Consider the following 18,739-nt stretch of genomic DNA (forward strand, 5'->3'; position numbering starts at 1 on the left):
ATCACGTTTTATATGTATTTTATAACAGAATTTATAATAAAATTGATGATTTATAGTGGCGCACTATGTAACTCCATATAAGAAGTCCCTCTTTTGAATGTTGGCCAAGATAATTAAACAAAATTTCTTTCAAATAAAAAAAAAAACTCCCTCCGTCTCGTTTACGTTGTGATTCTGACTAATTCGGTTAATTTGAAATTTTAGTGAAGATATTTACTAGCACAACATTAAAATACGACACTGCTTCTCTCGATAATAAGAAGTTAATATTCTATTGTTTAAATTTTTTGTTTTTGTTAGTACTAGTAAACAAGGAAGAGGATGAAAAAGTGCAATAGGTTCTGGATTCAAAAAAGTGTATTTTAAGGTAAATATAGTACACTATATAGTCCAATGGCCTCTGGATTTGAATAAACATAAGATTCCAAGCAACATAGTTTAAATTTCTGGCACTGCAACTGCAGAGTTGCATTAACTAAGAAGAGATCACAAGTGTGTCTAACCTCCTGCCTGTCTTTCCACACATTCCAACCACCTTATTTCAATTCTTCATGCATTTACTTCCTTTGTTTTAAACATCCTTCCCTCCATCATAAAACAAAGTTTGGGAAAGGTAGGAGCTTCACACAAAAATCACTTAATATGGTGACCAACTCAGTCACCAGATTAGTGCATTTCTTGAGCTTAGTGTTGATTTTAGGTCCCCAGTTGATGCAAGCTACTGTAACTTATGATAAGAAGGCAATCATCATCAATGGCCACCGGAGAATCCTCCTCTCTGGCTCCATACATTATCCAAGAAGCACACCAGAAGTATACCAACATTCTACACTTTAGTTTCTTTGTATTAATATTGATGAGTTTGTCGAGATTTGTTGCTTTCTGCATTGCTTTGATAATGTTGATGTGTTTGATAAACTTGGGTGTTTTTTAGATGTGGGAAGATCTTATATGGAAGGCGAAAAATGGAGGATTAGATGTTATTGATACCTATGTCTTTTGGAATGTTCATGAACCTTCTCCTGGCAATGTGAGTGTTTTAGATCAATTTTTTTGGTTTTGACAATATGCTTTCTTCTGTTCAATTTAATTCTATGTTAAGATCAAAATTACGATGTTTTGAATTCTCCTTTTGCAGTATGATTTTAGGGGAAGATATGATATTGTGAGGTTTATAAAGACAGTGCAAAAACTCGGGCTCTATGTTCATCTTAGGATTGGACCTTATGTTTGTGCTGAATGGAATTTCGGGTAGCTATTTTTTTGCAGAATTATCAGTTTTATTATCTTTTTCTTTGCTGATAAATTTGATTTCATGTTCTTTTTAGTTCTTCTGCTGATAATCAAACTCTATGGCAATGCTAATAAAATCCGGCATTCTCTATTCTTGGTGCAGGGGCTTTCCTGTGTGGTTGAAGTATGTTCCTGGCATTAGCTTCCGAACAGATAATGGACCATTCAAGGTCTTGAACTTATTTCTTTATTGATTAATGCAGCCTACCTGCGATTATTAGATCATGATCGACATTATTATAGGGTGTGTTTTTATGTGTTTATAGTTTGTATCTTGGACGTCGGTTGTAGTGAGTGAAATGATAATCTGATCCGTATAGCAACTACTTGTTCCTTTTGATTAATATACTTGGTTGACATTTTTAAGTTTACTTGCTTTGAAGGCTGCAATGCAAGGATTCACTCAAAAAATTGTTCAGATGATGAAGAGTGAAAGACTATTTGAGTCGCAGGGAGGGCCTATAATCTTATCTCAGGTTTAAATTCTTCGTCATCTAAAAATATGAACAGCAAATTTGTATGCTCTGTTTCTCCTAATAAATAATAGTCCCTAAGTTTTAGCTGTTTGAAACTGATTGTGAAGATTGAGAATGAGTACGGTGCAGAAAGATATGCACTAGGCGCTGCTGGTGCCTCATACATAAATTGGGCGGCAAAGATGGCTCTTGGACTTAATACAGGAGTCCCCTGGGTGATGTGCAAAGAAGATGATGCACCCGATCCTATTGTGAGTTGTTCTTGAAGCCAACTAGACCTCACATTTCAGATTTAATATGGGATATATAATTATTATTATTCATATGCTGGTAACAGATAAATGCCTGCAACGGATTCTACTGTGATGCATTTTCACCAAACAAACCTTACAAACCAAAAATGTGGACAGAGGCTTGGAGTGGCTGGTAAGTTGATATATTTGAATGCAATGTGCCAATGCATAAGATGCAAACATAGCCACTTCATGAATGATCTATTAGTTTATACTTCTCGTGTGTTAAATGATAAGGTTTACCGAGTTTGGTGGCCCCATTTACCAACGTCCAGTTCAAGATCTGGCATTTGGAGTTACTCGATTCATGCTTAAGGGTGGATCATATGTCAATTACTACATGGTTAGTTTCTTTGCATAGTTATGCTCCTCAACTTTTAAGATTAAAGCCAAAACCATAATTCTTTTGCTGACTGCTCCTCCCAACAGTTCCATGGGGGTACCAACTTTGGTCGCAGTGCTGGTGGTCCTTTTATCACGACTAGCTATGACTATGATGCTCCAATTGATGAATATGGTGAGAACTCTTGTCTTGCATTTCAATATAGTTCTCTAAAAATCATCAGAGCGCTTGAGAATTGTTGTAGATGATTAGATTTCAGACAAGATATGTTATACTTTAATGACCACAGCTACAAACCGCTAACTTCTGTGTACTGTCTATACAAGACTAATTGGTACTTTCTTCCACTGTCTTCAGGTCTGATCAGGGAACCTAAATATAGTCACCTAAAGGAACTTCATAAGGCTATCAAACTATGCGAACATGCTTTGGTTTCTTCAGACCCAAACGTTAAATCTATAGGGAGATATCAGCAGGTTGTCCATCTGTAGATAATTATCCCTTTCATGGAGCAATTTGAGCATGATATGTGTAAACCAGTCTACCACTATTTATAAACCAATCATCACTTTCCAGGCACATGTATTCTCCGCTGGTCATGGAAATTGTGCAGCTTTTCTCACAAACATCGATAGCAACTCTGCCGCAAGGGTGATTTTCAATAACATGCATTATGATCTGCCTGCTTGGTCTGTCAGCATCCTTCCTGACTGCAGAAATGAAGTCTTCAACACTGCTAAGGTAAGTGGGTGAGCGAATAGGTTATACTTCAGGGCATTACAATGCTAATTCAGGTTGTATAAGCCATCTTGAGCTATTTTTGAAGAATTAATTTATTTGCTTTTTTCTCCTGTAAAGCTCTGAATTTTGCGATCTCCCTCTGATTATTAAGGTCAAAAGCCAAACATCATGGAGACAAATGCTTCCGACAAATTCCTTCTTGCACTCTTGGCAGACTTATGGTGAAGACATAATGTCTTTGAGTCAAAGTTCCACGTTCACAGTGACTGGGCTTTTGGAACAGCTGAATGTTACCAGAGATAACAGTGACTATCTGTGGTATATGACAAGGTGCGTCTCTGTTAACATAAAAAAGCCTGTTACTGTCGATTAATACTTGTTTTAACTCTAAATTCTTCCCAAACCAGTGTCGACATCAGATCATCAGAATCATTTCTCCGCGGAGGACAAAAACCTACTCTCATTGTGCAGTCAAGAGGCCACGCAGTACATGTCTTTGTCAACGGGCAGTATTCAGGTACCATTAGTTTATGCCTATCATATCCTCTCGTTACATGAGTCGTATTATTCTCCTTTCATATAAAAGCGACATTGCATCATACTGATGATAAATTGTTGAATTTGCAGGTTCTGCTTATGGTACCCGGGAGAACATGAGATTCACATTTACTGGACCAGTTAACTTGCATGCAGGACCAAATAAAATAGCACTACTTAGTGTGGCTGCTGGATTACCAGTAAGTTTCTTGCAATAATTGTACTTGCAGATGCATTGTTAGCTTCTCTAGAATAGCTCTAATATGATCCAATAAAATAAAATGATCAACTGCCCCGAAGGCCTCAGGTATAAACCCGAAGGTTTCCTGTATGTGGCCTGAAGGTCCGAGTAATCACTAATCACAATCATCGCATTATCATAAATCTGAGACACAATTTCCATAGAACGACACTAACCCTAAGAATTATTTTCTTTTGAAGAACATTGGATTGCACTTTGAGAATTGGAATACAGGGATCTTGGGACCAGTTTCGCTGCATGGAGTGGACCAGGGAAAGAGAGACTTATCTTTGCAGAAGTGGACCTATATGGTAAGGGGACACTGTGCATGTAAATGGATCAATGTTTTGTACTCCTAACAATGCATCATGTCCTTACGATTTCCACGACATAGGTTGGACTCAGAGGAGAGGCAAGGAATTTGGTCTCTCCGAGCCAAAGCTCAGCTGTGGAGTGGGTTGGCGGGTCACTATATAACCGTGGCCAACAGCCATTGACATGGTATAAGGTAAGAGCTAGACCTGGGAGAAGTGACAGAAGTTCATTTTAAGCTTTGGCCTTTAAGTAACCTAAGAAATCTGCAGGCTTACTTCAATGCACCGGGAGGAAGTGGACCATTGGCATTGGACCTGAGAAGCATGGGAAAGGGTCAGGCTTGGATCAATGGGCAAAGCATAGGAAGATACTGGATGAAATACGCGAATGGCAATTGTGGCACCTGCAAGTATTCTGGAACTTACCGAGCCCCAAAGTGCCAGCATGGCTGCGGCCAACCAACTCAAAGATGGTGCAGCTTCACAAATGTTTATACTCTTATACTACACTGATCCTTAAAGCAATCCCTTATAACTCATTTTGTGTTTTATTTTGTTGATTTCGCCATACCAGGTATCATGTACCCAGATCTTGGTTGAAACCACAAAACAATCTTCTCGTGCTTCTTGAAGAACTAGGTGGAGATGCATCAAAGATATCTCTAGTGAGAAGAGTAACCGCAAGTGTTTGTGCTGATACATTTGAGCACCACCCAAGTGTTGAGAACTGGCAAATCGACAATACTGGCGAACCAAAAATGCGTCAAGAGGTTAACCTTAATCTAAGTTGTGAGCCTGGCGAGTCAATATCAAGCATAAAATTCGCAAGCTTTGGAACTCCATTAGGAACTTGTGGAAGTTTTAAAAAAGGAGCTTGCCATTCACCGGATTCTCATGCCATCATAGAGAAGGTGATTCTTAACTCTTCAACCTTGTTCATATGCCTTGTCTGATCATTCTTCGACTCTTTTTACTGACATTTTATTCCTGAATGAATACCTTACAGATGTGTGTTGGCAGAAAGAGCTGCAAGGTCACTGCATCTAACAGTTTCTTCCAAGCAGACCCATGTCCCAATGTGTTGAAGAGGTTATCAGTTGAAGCTATTTGTTCTAGCAATACTGTGATTTGAGCTTCTCAACCCAAAACAACAGAATAAGACTGTGGATTGTAATTATCAAACGCATACAGCAAAAACAAAGAGCTATGTGTGATACAACAGGAAAAGATTGGTGATTTCAGTAGTTAGAAATGGTTTAAGCATTACAGGAATTCATGTTTCTACACATAATTATTCTTTGTGAAGCAGCTAAAGAAATTGTTTGTCAAGAAGTCGAGGAATCCCATTAATAACCGGGTGACTGTCCTCTAATAGGCTTTAGTATCTTGTAAATCTCATTACCGCTGCTGTATGATATTCGAAAACATAACTGTTTCCAAAGAGATGTACTGTATATTTGTATCTAATGTTCTTGGTATATCTTACGAATTCGAGCTCTGCTCTTAGACGTAGACCACAGTTCTGTCAAGAATTGAAACTCTATCAGAACTGCAGGTAATCCTCAACTCATCCAGAAAAGACAATCAGAGTAGCAATAATCATGTACACTAGATGAAAAATAGGCTACGGCTGTAATTTCGGTGGAAATATAGGATTAACAAACATGTATTCATAGCATCACAGGAGAGACATTAGCCAGAACACTAACAGTTGATCTTTAACAGAACTGAAGAAGTTTATTAACAGGGACGCTTAATAGAAAAATCTTTGTCACCAAACAACAGCATGAGGACAGGATTCATACACACACTCACAAGTACACAAACACATTACTCCATATGCCACCAGGAAACTAATGTAATCCATGGCTAAAGTATGATCAACACAACACAACAGAAATGAAAGTTACTTCAAAGTTTACAACTCTTTGAGAACGAAGTTCATGCACTGGCAGTTGCAACTGAAGCATCAGCATGCTTGACGATGGTGCTCAGCAACTCGTCTTTCTTTGCACCCACAACCCTGTCCACAATTATCCCTTCTTTTATGAACACAAAGGTCGGCATGGCCTCTACTTCATATTCCTTGGAAACAGCCTGCAATCGAGAATTACATGTCACTATACTGAACCAATAAATTCCAAACTCGACGAAAACAAAAAAAAAAACCCCGCAATTATGATTAGGCTGGTCTCCGAAAAGTTAGCTTACCTCAAGTTCATCAACATCGACCTTAAGAAAGATGACATGAGGCATCTTCTTAGCAAACTCTGCCAGAACGGGGGCAATGAAACGGCAAGGTCCACACCATGAAGCGGTGAAATCCACAACCACCTATCATCAAAATTCAACTAGCTAGTCAAATTCCTGAGCATATCACTTGAGCTAACCAAACAAATTGAAAAATGCACGACTAATTACACTGTGAAAATTAATAAACAAGTAAATCACATAAAACTGAACTCTAACCAAGCAGTATCTGCCGCACCACAGACCATCAAAAAGCACAAAGAAATTCGTATTCAACATAATTCTTGGCCCCAAATTTACACAAAAAATCCAAATCCAAACCTCTGAAAAAACACACCTCCTAACAAGTTACAAGCTTAACACAAGATTTATCACATAAATGATAAACCAAATCGAAAAAATTAAAAATAGTTTGCTCAATTTTGCTTCGAGTACTCATCCGAATTCTCAGGTCCTCGATTTAAACATCGACTACTTAATAAACTCATTTCAGTTGACCTCCAATTTCAGACTACTCGTTCATTTAATATCTTGTCAATTAAGGCAATAATTGTAACATTAAATTAAACTAGCAACAACAATAAAACAACACAGTACTAGATCTAGAATCTGAAGAGGATAAACATGTCTGAAAATAGACATACAAGTGTGTGTAAAAGGAAAAAAATGTACCAGCTTCCCGGAGTCCTTGGCCTTGTCGAACTGATCTTTCCATTCCTGTAGGTTGTGGCAACCAGTCACTTGTCCTTCTTCTGCTGCCATTTTCTTCGAGATTTTTACGAGCTCTTTTCTTTGTTAAAATATGTGAAGAAGATGATTTCAAGACACGATTTGTGAATGAAACAAGGCCCCGGGGGTCTATTTATAGGGATACGTGACTTCTTTTTTCTTTTTCTTTTTCTTTTTGGTTGTTGTCAGGAGGGATACGTGACTTCTGGATAAAATTTGACAATTCAAGAAAAATCTCCGTGTATTTCAGCGTACTTATCCGTTTCAATTTTTATCTGACTATTTTCTAAGGGAGTGTATTTGATTGAAGTTTAAAAGATTATTTTAATGGTCATAAAATCTTAGAGCATTAAATTTGGATTTCGAAAAATGTAAATTTTAAGATATTTAATTGAGATTTTAAATTATATTACAAGATCATGTAATATTTAATCAAAATTTTAAATTATATTTTTAATGGATTTGATAAAATGATAGATTTTGTGAGATTGTTCGGTTTATTTTAAATTTTTTGAGATCTCACCAAAATCCACGAGATTTTAAAATATTGTACTTAAATGCTAAAAATCTATGTTAATTTCACGACATTTTATTAAGAATTCACAAAAAATCAATATTATATACAATCTATTAAAATTTATAGATTAGAAACTATACATTAAAATATCAGTTGAACACACCCCTTAAATTCTATTTATTGGATTTTATTGACAAAAATGTTTGATGTATAAATTTAGATATAAATATACAGAAATAAATAAATTGTAAAATAGAGTGTGTATAAAATAATTATCATTTTGACTTTTTTGTAAAGAAGGATTTTACATAACCAATTTCAATAATTTCTTAGTAGTAAAATCTAAATGATTGCATAATTTTATGAATGTAAAGGGGATGGAAATAATATAAATAAAAATATGTTTTCCCAAAATTAAGCATAGAAAATAAGAACAACACATATTCTGCGTTTAAGAATATTAGTATAAACTGAATGGAAATTAATCGATTAACTTATTAATTGAATATCAAAGATTTTTAGTCAAAATCAAAATTTACTCTAAAAACAATTATAAGAATTAATAACAATTAATCAGAAATATTTGATAAATCGTAGAATTTTGAAAAATTCGTTCATCATATTAATTTGAAACGCAGGCAGATTATACAGTGTCGGTATGTGTTGAAACGTGCAGGCGACTACGGTGTGGACGCGGCCTCTGGATGGAAAAATGACGAAAAAGTAGCGTAAGCTCAAAGCGCATGCTGATTGATATAGGACGGTCACGCGGTGAAATATGATATTACTCCTCTATTACGAGGCACGTTTAATAAATTGTAGAAAACGGTGTGGGTCCTCTGTGTTGGATTGAATATGGGGCATAAATTGACCAAGAAGTAACAACTACTCCGCTAACAAGCAAGCAAATTTTCTTCGTCATGGTAATCGCGGTGTCATTTGCAGAGATTTTTAACTTATAGAAACTCGAACTTATTATATTTAAACAAGTCGAGTCGGAGTAAATTTCTATCAATTTAAATCATGTTATCAAATATCTCATTTTAATTATTAAAGATTAATCGGTCGATATCAGATATAGTCTGTGTGAGTCAGGCTTGATCGTAATTCACCGCTATTTATTTAATAATAATCAAATGGTTGTCTATCGGCCACATTAGTTTTGCGGTTCTAAGAAATTGTGTCCCCAGCCTGGAAAACATTAAAGTGTTTTTATTCCAAGCAAGTGGTCTGAAGAATCAAAGAAATTTCTTAACAAATTCAATACTTTTTCTTTCTACTTTTAAAATGAAACGGATTGAAACGAATGAGTACATTACGGAGGTGGTACCATTGTGTGTTTCGTTTGAGACGAGTCTACGGCTATAAAAGCACAGGATAAAGGCAGTTGCTTTGCTCTCGGTATATTCCATCTTTCTCCTACCGAATGTGACCTCGAATGTTTTTTCGAGATTAAATAAGAAAAGCCAGTTTTTGAAGAATCCAAACATGGAGAAGAGTCCAAGTTGGTAAGGGGTAAAGAGACGGGCAATATGAATGGTTGTGAGAAGAACAAAGGAAATCATAATTAGGATTTTCATATAAAAAATATGTATGAACATGATTTAACAGTATTATTAGAAAAACTATCAATTAGAGGTGATGTTTTAATAAAGATTTGAACACAACTTTTAAAGTATATAGCATATTTGAAAACGGTTTTTTTATGGTGTGCCCATGGGCACACATTAAGCACCAAAATTTATGAAATTGGAGGGTTTCTATTGGCTTACCTTCTTTAATAATGGTGGACCCCCTGCAGCAGTTACAACAACCACACCAATCAAAACCCTCCATTTTTATTAATGTTAGTGCTTAACATGTGCCCATGGACACACACTAGTCAAACCCATTTGAAAATGATATATCGATCTTTTCCCGATTCACGATTTGACACAACTTTTAAGATTAGAGTTCCTGCTCGTGAATCGGAAAAAATGATATATGTAATTAGAGTTCCTGCTTGTAATTAGACTTCAAATTTGGCAGCAAGCTACCCCTGGAGCAACTGTTGATAAAAACAGATACTGACATGGGCTTTGATATGGGCTTTGGCAGGTTTATAAAAACTTTTGGCTGAATGAACAATTTTTATCTTTATGGACAGTAACTAGTGAGTAGGGTACTATGATTATGGTAATATTAAGTGGTGGAGTCTGATGGAACATATATACACAATAGCAAAGCATATGTATATAGTCTTAGGTTCTGTTCACTTGGAGTGAATGGAATGAAGTAAGAATAGAATAAATTTTGTATTTTAAAATGATGTTGATCAAAGAAAATGTATATAATTTTTATTCCTTCCATCATTCCAACCTAAATATTTTAACTATAATTCTAACCCACATATTTTGGAAGGAATGCTCAATCCATTTAAACATCATGTTTCTTCACAATTTTTCTCACAAAAAAATTAACTACATTCATATTTTGTCACCATTATCTCATACTTTTTTTTTTCTCCTTAAAACTTCTATATAATTTTTCATTCCATTCTCCCCTCATTCCATTCCATGAAGTGAACACAGCCTTATAGATATCTACTATGGATTACATAAATGCTACTCCCTCTATTTGCCAATATTTGACATTCGGGAGAGCTGTACTTGTTTTTTAATATTTGACGTTCACCTTTCCCTGTGCAGTTTTTTCAACCTACTTCTTTGCCTGCCATTATTTATTTGTCCAACACTTTCAAGTTTAAACACATTCCCAATATTTTGAATATTCAACACCTAACAGTAATTAATATTGAGTCTGTCCATAATAATTTTTGTATAAATACCCACACGATAGATTACATGTATGTGTCTTTCTTTATATCATTTTTTTTATAATACTAATAGTAGTAAATTTTAAGAATGGATTACAGGAGGCATCTTCTAAATGAAGAAGACAAATATAATAGTGAAGAAGACAACAAGATTGGTACATCTGTGAAGGAGGAAAATAATCAAAATCCTATGCCTAAAGATGTACTTGAAGAGGTAATCATAATGTCATATATATATTTTCCTAGTGTAAAAGAATTCTTATTGCAGGAGAAAGATGATGAATCCGGAGAAACTAAAAAAGATGCAAAATTGGTGGTTGACTCATCAGATTGCAATGATGTAGAATATGATTTTGATTTGAATGAAAGTCCAAAAAACTGATGTAAACTATGAAAAAAAAATTGATGTTTATCAAATTTATGTATTTTTAATTTGGAAATGAAATTTTATATGTTAGGCATGTTCTTATAAAATTTTATTATATCAAGATATATGATTTTGTTATTGTCAAATAATAAAATCATTAAAAATTATGATTTAAGTAGCATGCATCATAGTCAAGTTTTATTAGTTAAAATCATCTTTAGATTAATTTTTTTTATCCATGTCATATCTTTAAATAATTTTTAATAATCTAAAAATTTACTTGTTGGTGTTCCTGTATATTATTGCTATAATAGATCATGATGGTTATATTTAACAAAAAATAAATATTTTTTTAATATTTGTTTTTGATTAAAATTTTATGACATAGATATACAAATGTGCAAAAATAAAAACATTTATGTATGTTTTAGTTTGAAGATTAAATTTTATATGTAAGATCTATTTTTATAACAATTATATTATATCAAACTATATAATTTAATATAGACGAATAATTTTTATTAGTAAATTTTATTAATTAAAAACATCTTCTCTTTCAATAATTTTTAATAATCTAAAAATTGGCTTGTTAGTGTTCTTATATATTATTGCTACAGTAGATTTTAATTGTTACATTACACAAAAAATTAAATACTTTTTTTAATATTTGTTTTCAATTAAAAATTTATGACTTTGACATAAAAATGTATAAAAATAGAACAATTGATTAGTTGGATCAATATATAACAACAAAATTAATGTAAATTGCCTATAAGATAATTTTTGCAAATTAGAGATGACAAAAATTAAAATAGATACTTAATTTAAATATTGGATTGTTTCATTAACAATATCAGGATCACAATCTATTTGCTCTGGTAACTTGTTTTCTTTTTCTAAACCACCTTCTTGTGAGCTTCACAAAACTTTGTATCCATGGGATCTACGTGAGTTCTTGCATTATCCTGTTGAATGAATATGACCTCCATGTTCCCACTTGGCCATTTTTCTCTTATTTGTGGCAACACTTTATGAATCAAGAATTCTTTTACATTTTTCGCTCGTGTGGAAGACTAATTTTGTCTAGCATCGATAGACAAAATTTGAGTCTTACTTTTTTGTTATCTTCCGTTAGACTTGGCTTCATTGGATTTGAGTGTCGCCTTATAACTCCTTGTTTCAAATTGCTGGACAACACTGATGTGCTAAATCCCATAGCAGCTGCTGCATCACGGAGTGTTTTTCTCCGTGTGAGTGGAAGATTTTCAAATTTATCCCAGTCTACAACAATTCTTTTCCGACCACAATTTTTGGTTTTTGAATGAGAAACATCTGTGACTCCATCCCTCATATTTTTCTTGGAGAGTTTCCAAATGCGCTGAACTGTCCTCATTGGTACCGAGAAAAGTGATGCAACTTCCTTGGTTGTGTATTTCTTTAGTTTACCATTTGCACTTCTCTATAGCAAAGCAAGATACACAGCATGTCTTCGTTCATTTGACAATATCTTCTTTTTTTTGTCTGTCTTTGATTTTCCGATTCATTTTCATCTCCTGTAAAACAAGTAAATTAAAATAAAATATAGGAGACAACTTTTTTATCTAATATTTCTATAAAGAATATACAAAATTAAAATGGTAATTTGAAATTACTCTCATGATGGTCAAATATATTATCCGAATCTGTGGTGAATCCTTCATTATAGTGGGACAAAATTTCTTCTTCTTCTGGCAAATTATTTGCATCTACAAAAGCAAAAGTTAAAAAAAAATTATGTATAATATATTAAACAATAACAAATTAGCACTATCAAAATTAAAATTATTTCCAAAAAAAAAAAACTTACTCTCAAATGAAATTTCATTGAAGTCAAGTTCATGAAATGAATTACTCTCTAATTCTCCCGAAGTTTCACCTATAAAAAGTAACAAAAAAAAATAATTGTTAGACAGTAAAATTTATAAATTATTAAAATGAAACTTAAATTAAAAAACAAGATCAATAAAATAAATTTACTCCCAAAAAGTTCAGTCCAGTCAATTTGATTTGTTGTAAATATCCTATTATGTTGAGATGAAATATTTTCTTCTTCTGTCTGATCCTGTGAACTCATGACAACTGTATATGTGCACATAAATAAAATTTACAAATATAAGCATAGAACTTTACTAATGGAAACAAAAAATAATGTACATAATATATAAAATAATGAGACAATAATATTTTCAGTCTAACATAGATATAATATGAAAAAATTTGTTAAATCACACTAACAACCCTAGATAAATTTATGATTACAAAAACAATTCAATTTATCAAAAAAAAAAGACCAGATACACATTATAACTAAAAAGAATAGTAGGGTAAGAAAAAAAACCTGTTTCATTGGCCATTGTTAGACCATAGTCTGTGTTTGCAGGAATATTCAAATCTATATTTCTATCCATAATCTTCTCAACATACACTTTTCTCCTTGTGTATGTTCCACCTCTCTTCCCGCTTTGATGTCAAGTGTTTTGTGTGGCATCCTCTAGGTGGTTATTTATAATATTGTGTATGGAGGGAATCTGGGGAGGGATGATGGTTTTAAAAAATTTCATTTGAATCTTACTAAAAATTATGGAGGAAAGTTTTGAAGATTTGATGAAATAATTTTTATTAAAACAAGGAGGGAAGTTTTGAAAAATGAAAAAAAAACATTTATATGAAGTTGGCAAGTTTTATTGTAAATCAGAAAATACACATAAAACTAGCTACTGGTGCATGTTCCAAGACTATCTCATAATTACACATGAGTTTCAATAAGGGTAGAAGTGTAAAAGAGTTTATTTATAATCATCTCTGGGTGTATTTCTTGATAAGTGTGCACAAACCCAGAACGTCAAATATTGGCAAACAGAGTGAGTAGGATTATAAAGTCAAACAGGATAATAGTCATTTGAAAGTTTTACCGTCACCTTGTATAGTGTTAAACAGAACTATATGTCTATTCGGTGATCTCATACATTGCTATATATAACCGAGTAGCTAGGTAAGCATGCAAATATAATCATATAGATAGTAGGATTACAATATACAGATATTAGGCTTTAAGCTTCATTGCATTATTGTGTTTGTATATGAAAACTGTAATACATTGGGACCGTTTGACTGCGTTTAAAAAAAGTGACTTATTGATTAAAGTAAAGAAGCGGATTAGAAGTGATAAGTTGGCTCGGACTTATAAGCTATCACAAGTGTTTGGATATCGGGACTTTTAAGTTATATAGTGTTTGGATAATTTAACTTATAAGTTAGTATAGTTTCATAATTTTGTAATATAATTTATTTTATCTAAAAATAAATTATAACAATACAAGAACTTATTATCTCATTCCTTTCGGGTGTCAATAATTGGTTAACGAACAGGATAACACATGATTTAGATAATTATATTACGATATTACAAGGTAGTATAATAACTATAAAGTGTAAAGTCATAATAGCATGATCTAATATCTACTTATATATATAGTAGCCCAACAGGTTCGTGTCAAGCCTCCCTCCTGAGCAAATAAATTACCTAGCTCCGAACCTGAGCCTAACTCCGAACCTAACATCTTCTCATATATATAAAAAAAAGATGTTATTCATGAGGCTCGAACTCGGGATCTCTCCAATACAAATACATCACTCAAACCACTTGAGCTACACAAACAATTAGTTTATTACTCAAAAGCATTAATCACATACTTTAAAACTTTTGTATTTATATTCGTCTCAATATCTTATTTATTTGAGATGAGTTATTATTTCAGCTAAGTCTCATATATTGTTTACATGATAGATTAATATCTATAAATTAATTATTTGCATAAATAAATTTAAAATTAAAAAAAATATGAATAATCGGGTTCGTGCCATGATTCGAATTTCAAAAATAGATATAATTCGTATTCGAATTCAAATCTAACTTAATAGTTTAAACGAGCACCAATACAATATTATAGAAATTTTAAGTCATGAATGTGAGAAATAAGTACAAAAACTGAGGTTTAAGCGAGCATCTTTGAAAGGAAAAATTGATGGGCTTTCAACATGGGCTATGTCATATTAATTTCTTTTATTATAAAAGACAATTTACTAAGATATTACAATATTTTGGAGAACACGAAATAAGGTGACTGAAAGAATATTCCTATGTAGAATATTTTTTTATTTTAAACTTATGAATTCAGAATTTGATGTGTAACTAAATCTTTTTTTAAAAAAATTATAGATATAAGGATAGTGACAATACATCAAATTTGGTGTCGGAAAATATATCTAAATGATATAATTTTGATGAAATATGTATTTGAAATACTATAACTTGTGATATGAAGGTGAATTTAAGGAAATTTTATATTGTTAATCAAAAGTCAACCACATAATAATAAAACGCGTTTACGAGAACTACTAAAAAGATTTGAGTTATAAATTTTACTTTGTTAAATAAAATAACACAGAGAAATAAGTTATATATATTAAAGTCTTAAAACTATAATTTTTAATATGCCATCATCCAATATATAACATACCAGTTAAATAAAATGATTCAAACTACAGTTAAATTAATCATTTACAAATTAAACTAATAAAATATAATTAATTCTGAACCGGATAATCTGATGCGATACGGTGAAACTAATATCTGGTTAAACGGGACTAGAACAAGAATAGTTTTTTCATGATTCAAAATATCGAATATATAACTTGATCTTTAACAATTGAACATGATATGCCACATTGATCACTCCTAATAAATACGAGTATCAAAATATTAAAAATGTGAGTTTGCACAAAGCTAAAAAAGTAACTACACGACTAATTGAACTAAATATTTTATGGTTTTATGAACTTCATGATGCCTAACTCATATCTACTCTCTTTTTGCTATTTGAAATTCCATAAAATCATTTGTTTGAGATCTGTTTTATAACGATTACATGAAAAATCATTAAAAGTCTTAATAGACAAGCTCAAAAAACTAATTATAGAAAATTAAAATTTTATAACGAGATAATGTTATAACATACTGTATCAAAGTAATATTCATCAAATATTTTTAAATTAACAATAAAAATATAATACATTGAAGTACTATATAATTGATATGAAAAATAAAAGGATAAGACACATCAAATGTGTCAGAAATTTTTGGGGTGCAATTATATGGTTAGTAGTTCAATTGATACTTTTATAATAAAATAAGGTACGTGTCTTTTTACGTACAACACATGTTTCAATTTTTATTTATACAAAATGTGTGCAACATATGCTAAAAAGAATGTGTTGATGATCTGCTCCATCATGTATCACTTTAATAATTATGCAAACGTACGCTCAAAAAAGAAGAAATAAATGTAGGGCAACACGGACCACACATCTTCATTTAATCATGATTTAGGATATCGTAATTCACATATCAGAAACAGGTTTTTATCAAAATCATGGTATATTAGTTGAAATAATTTAATAATTTCAACAATAAATTACAGATTCTTTTAATGAGGTATAATATATTTAAAATTTAAAATTTCAGTATTAATTTCGAATATAATTTTGAACATTGATAATATGATGATGGTCTCTATATCCTAACGAATTTGAATATAGAAATATCAGTTCAAATGTAGTTTTTGATCTATAATTTTTTTTAAAAATATACTCTATTCGTCCTATTTTAGGTGACCTTATTTGACTTTCACGGAGATTAAGAAAAAAGTAGTAAAAAAGAGGAAATTTAGTTGGAAAGTGGGTAAAGTGGTGGAATATATCAAAAATTTAATAATAGATTTGAGATAGTGATGGTAAGTAGTGAGTGTAATAGTGTTTATTTAATATAAAAGAGTATAAAATAGAGAAGTAGTGTGTGTAATAGTGATAAGTAGTGTTTAAAAATAGTAAGTATTATAAGTTCATTATTTTAGAGATGTCTCAAAAAAGAATAAGGGTAATGTAAAATGGAATGGAGGGAATAGCACTTATTATTACTATTAATGCTATTAGCTTGCATATATTACATTTTTCATGTTTACATATTTTGTCAAAAAGTAAAACGTAATAGTTACGCTCGAAACAATATGATGACACACGGATATTATTTAAAACATAATACAAACTCAAGGTCCGTACAAGAACAATATAATGACATATGAATATTATTTAAAATACAGCAAAAACTAGAGCCCCGTGCCTCGCACGGGCTTTTATGCTAGTTTGTAGTTTAAAGATACAAGCAATAAGTTGAGAGGAAGGGAAAAAGGAGCGCGCAGTGAGAGAACTCAATGAGCGAAAACAAGGTTCCTTTCCTGTTGCAATAAGTTGGAACCCAAGAAAAGTTAGGTTTGATAGCTTTTTTTTTGTTGGGCTTTTTCACCTTCAATTAAGTGTTTCAACAAAGTTGCTAAACGGACAGAATTTAAGTGAAGTGAGCTTTTAAGTTCATAAGTTGACATGCCAAACACCCACATTTTATGATCTAAATTTAATTATATACAACAGGAGATGAAGGAATACATTCTTTCATTTCGCTTGTATTTAGATTTTCTTGCCAAATAATAGATGTTTCTATTAACCTGTAGACAATGGTGTCGCTCATTTTTAATTTTATCTATTGATTTTCGTGTTAGTTTTCTTTTACTCCTACATGAATAAAACTTTTGAATACTTCTTCTACTTAATGAATTAAGTTAACTACTATAATATTATGCAGCTTGTTTCTATCTTAGAATTTACAAATATATTTCTATCAACCTGTTAGTGAATTCTTTTATGTATATTGTACGGCAGGGCAAACAATACCGAGATGGGGATGATATTGATAAAGGCGGGAATAGTAATGAGAGCACCGAACGTGAAGACGATGTCTGGTTATTAAGGTTTAATGTTTAGTTTTGTGACGAACGTTCATAACAGAGTCAGTCGGTAGTTAACTTATGACTGAAAATTCCGTCATAAATTAGATATCTTACGATGAACTAAGTGTTATAAGGTTAATTATTATTTTAGTGAATTTGTGTGTCTCACCAGATAAAACTTATGACGCATGTGAAAAGTTGTGACATTTTTTGAATTTATTATTTGATAAAAATGACGGAAATATTCCGTCGTAAATTCAAAATTTACGACAAATTTAAGACTTAATTTCTGTCGTAAATAGACCGGTTTGTTGTAGTGAAGACTACTTAAACAACTCATTCAGTATTTTGTCATTTTGGAAACTTCGTGATTCAGGATGTTTATATATAGATTTCCCAACAAAATGAATCCGTTCCTTTCAATGCTCTCGTCTTGAGCGCAGAACCATTGCCACATGAATTTCACTATCAATTACAATTTCGTTCTCCATCTTTTTATCACCACACTCAGTATATTATTTGTAGCTTAATTAAATGAAAAGGCTAGTTGTAATAAATATACTAACTCCCGTGATTGCACAAGACTTCGTATTTCATAAAAGGGTCACTCTAGTGTCTGCTCCAACAATTATTTTTATTTAGAGAAAAGATTTTAATTGACGATTTTTTTTATAAATGCAGGACCATCATTATTAAAGAAATAAGAGGTAATAAAAATTAATCACTTTACCAAAAAGGAATGGTTAGTGTGTCTACACACATTAGAAAATCTGTTTCATATATTGGGAATGTATTCCTAAAGGGTAGCGGCCGCGGGTTCCTACGTTAAAAAAAAAAAAATTATTTAAATAGCTTAGTCGCAATAGTGTCATTCCCCATTTAAACGATTATGTGTTTTGGACTCTTTTTGAACTCAAGCTGATGTAGTATGAAACAGATATC

General features: G+C 32.1%; 2 protein-coding genes across 2 annotated transcripts; one reads left to right on the top strand and one right to left on the bottom strand.

The window, feature by feature from the left end:
- The first annotated feature begins 311 nt into the window (after positions 1–311).
- Positions 312–5,705, top strand: LOC108227305 (beta-galactosidase 5-like). The gene is made up of 19 exons (XM_064080527.1): positions 312–813; positions 935–1,030; positions 1,139–1,251; positions 1,397–1,463; positions 1,677–1,769; positions 1,877–2,020; positions 2,107–2,195; positions 2,300–2,405; positions 2,492–2,579; positions 2,763–2,881; positions 2,982–3,146; positions 3,298–3,476; positions 3,554–3,663; positions 3,774–3,883; positions 4,125–4,235; positions 4,319–4,432; positions 4,509–4,711; positions 4,813–5,149; positions 5,245–5,705. Exons 1-19 carry the CDS (start codon positions 643–645, stop codon positions 5,368–5,370), a joined length of 2,541 nt encoding a protein of 846 aa, XP_063936597.1. The 5' UTR covers positions 312–642; the 3' UTR covers positions 5,371–5,705.
- A 250-nt stretch (positions 5,706–5,955) lies between these two features.
- Positions 5,956–7,442, bottom strand: LOC108227306 (thioredoxin H-type 1). The gene is made up of 3 exons (XM_017402379.2): positions 7,161–7,442; positions 6,450–6,572; positions 5,956–6,335 (listed from the first exon to the last, which is right to left on the bottom strand). Exons 1-3 carry the CDS (start codon positions 7,248–7,250, stop codon positions 6,180–6,182), a joined length of 369 nt encoding a protein of 122 aa, XP_017257868.1. The 5' UTR covers positions 7,251–7,442; the 3' UTR covers positions 5,956–6,179.
- Positions 7,443–18,739: the final 11,297 nt, after the last annotated feature.

The sequence above is a fragment of the Daucus carota genome, chromosome 6 (assembly GCF_001625215.2).
Source record: "Daucus carota subsp. sativus chromosome 6, DH1 v3.0, whole genome shotgun sequence".
NCBI lineage: Eukaryota > Viridiplantae > Streptophyta > Magnoliopsida > Apiales > Apiaceae > Daucus > Daucus carota.

Bases quoted from the DNA above. Each gene is read 5' to 3' on its own strand.
- LOC108227305 (XM_064080527.1), top strand. From the start codon at position 643: ATGGTGACCAACTCAGTCACCAGATTAGTGCATTTCTTGAGCTTAGTG. The intron at 3,147-3,297 runs GTAAGTGGGTGA...CTGATTATTAAG, and splicing joins AAGTCTTCAACACTGCTAAG to GTCAAAAGCCAAACATCATG. The intron at 4,433-4,508 runs GTAAGAGCTAGA...AGAAATCTGCAG, and splicing joins AGCCATTGACATGGTATAAG to GCTTACTTCAATGCACCGGG.
- LOC108227306 (XM_017402379.2), bottom strand. From the start codon at position 7,250: ATGGCAGCAGAAGAAGGACAAGTGACTGGTTGCCACAACCTACAGGAA. The intron at 6,573-7,160 runs GTACATTTTTTT...TTTTGATGATAG, and splicing joins CCAAGGACTCCGGGAAGCTG to GTGGTTGTGGATTTCACCGC. The intron at 6,336-6,449 runs GTAAGCTAACTT...TCTCGATTGCAG, and splicing joins TCGATGTTGATGAACTTGAG to GCTGTTTCCAAGGAATATGA.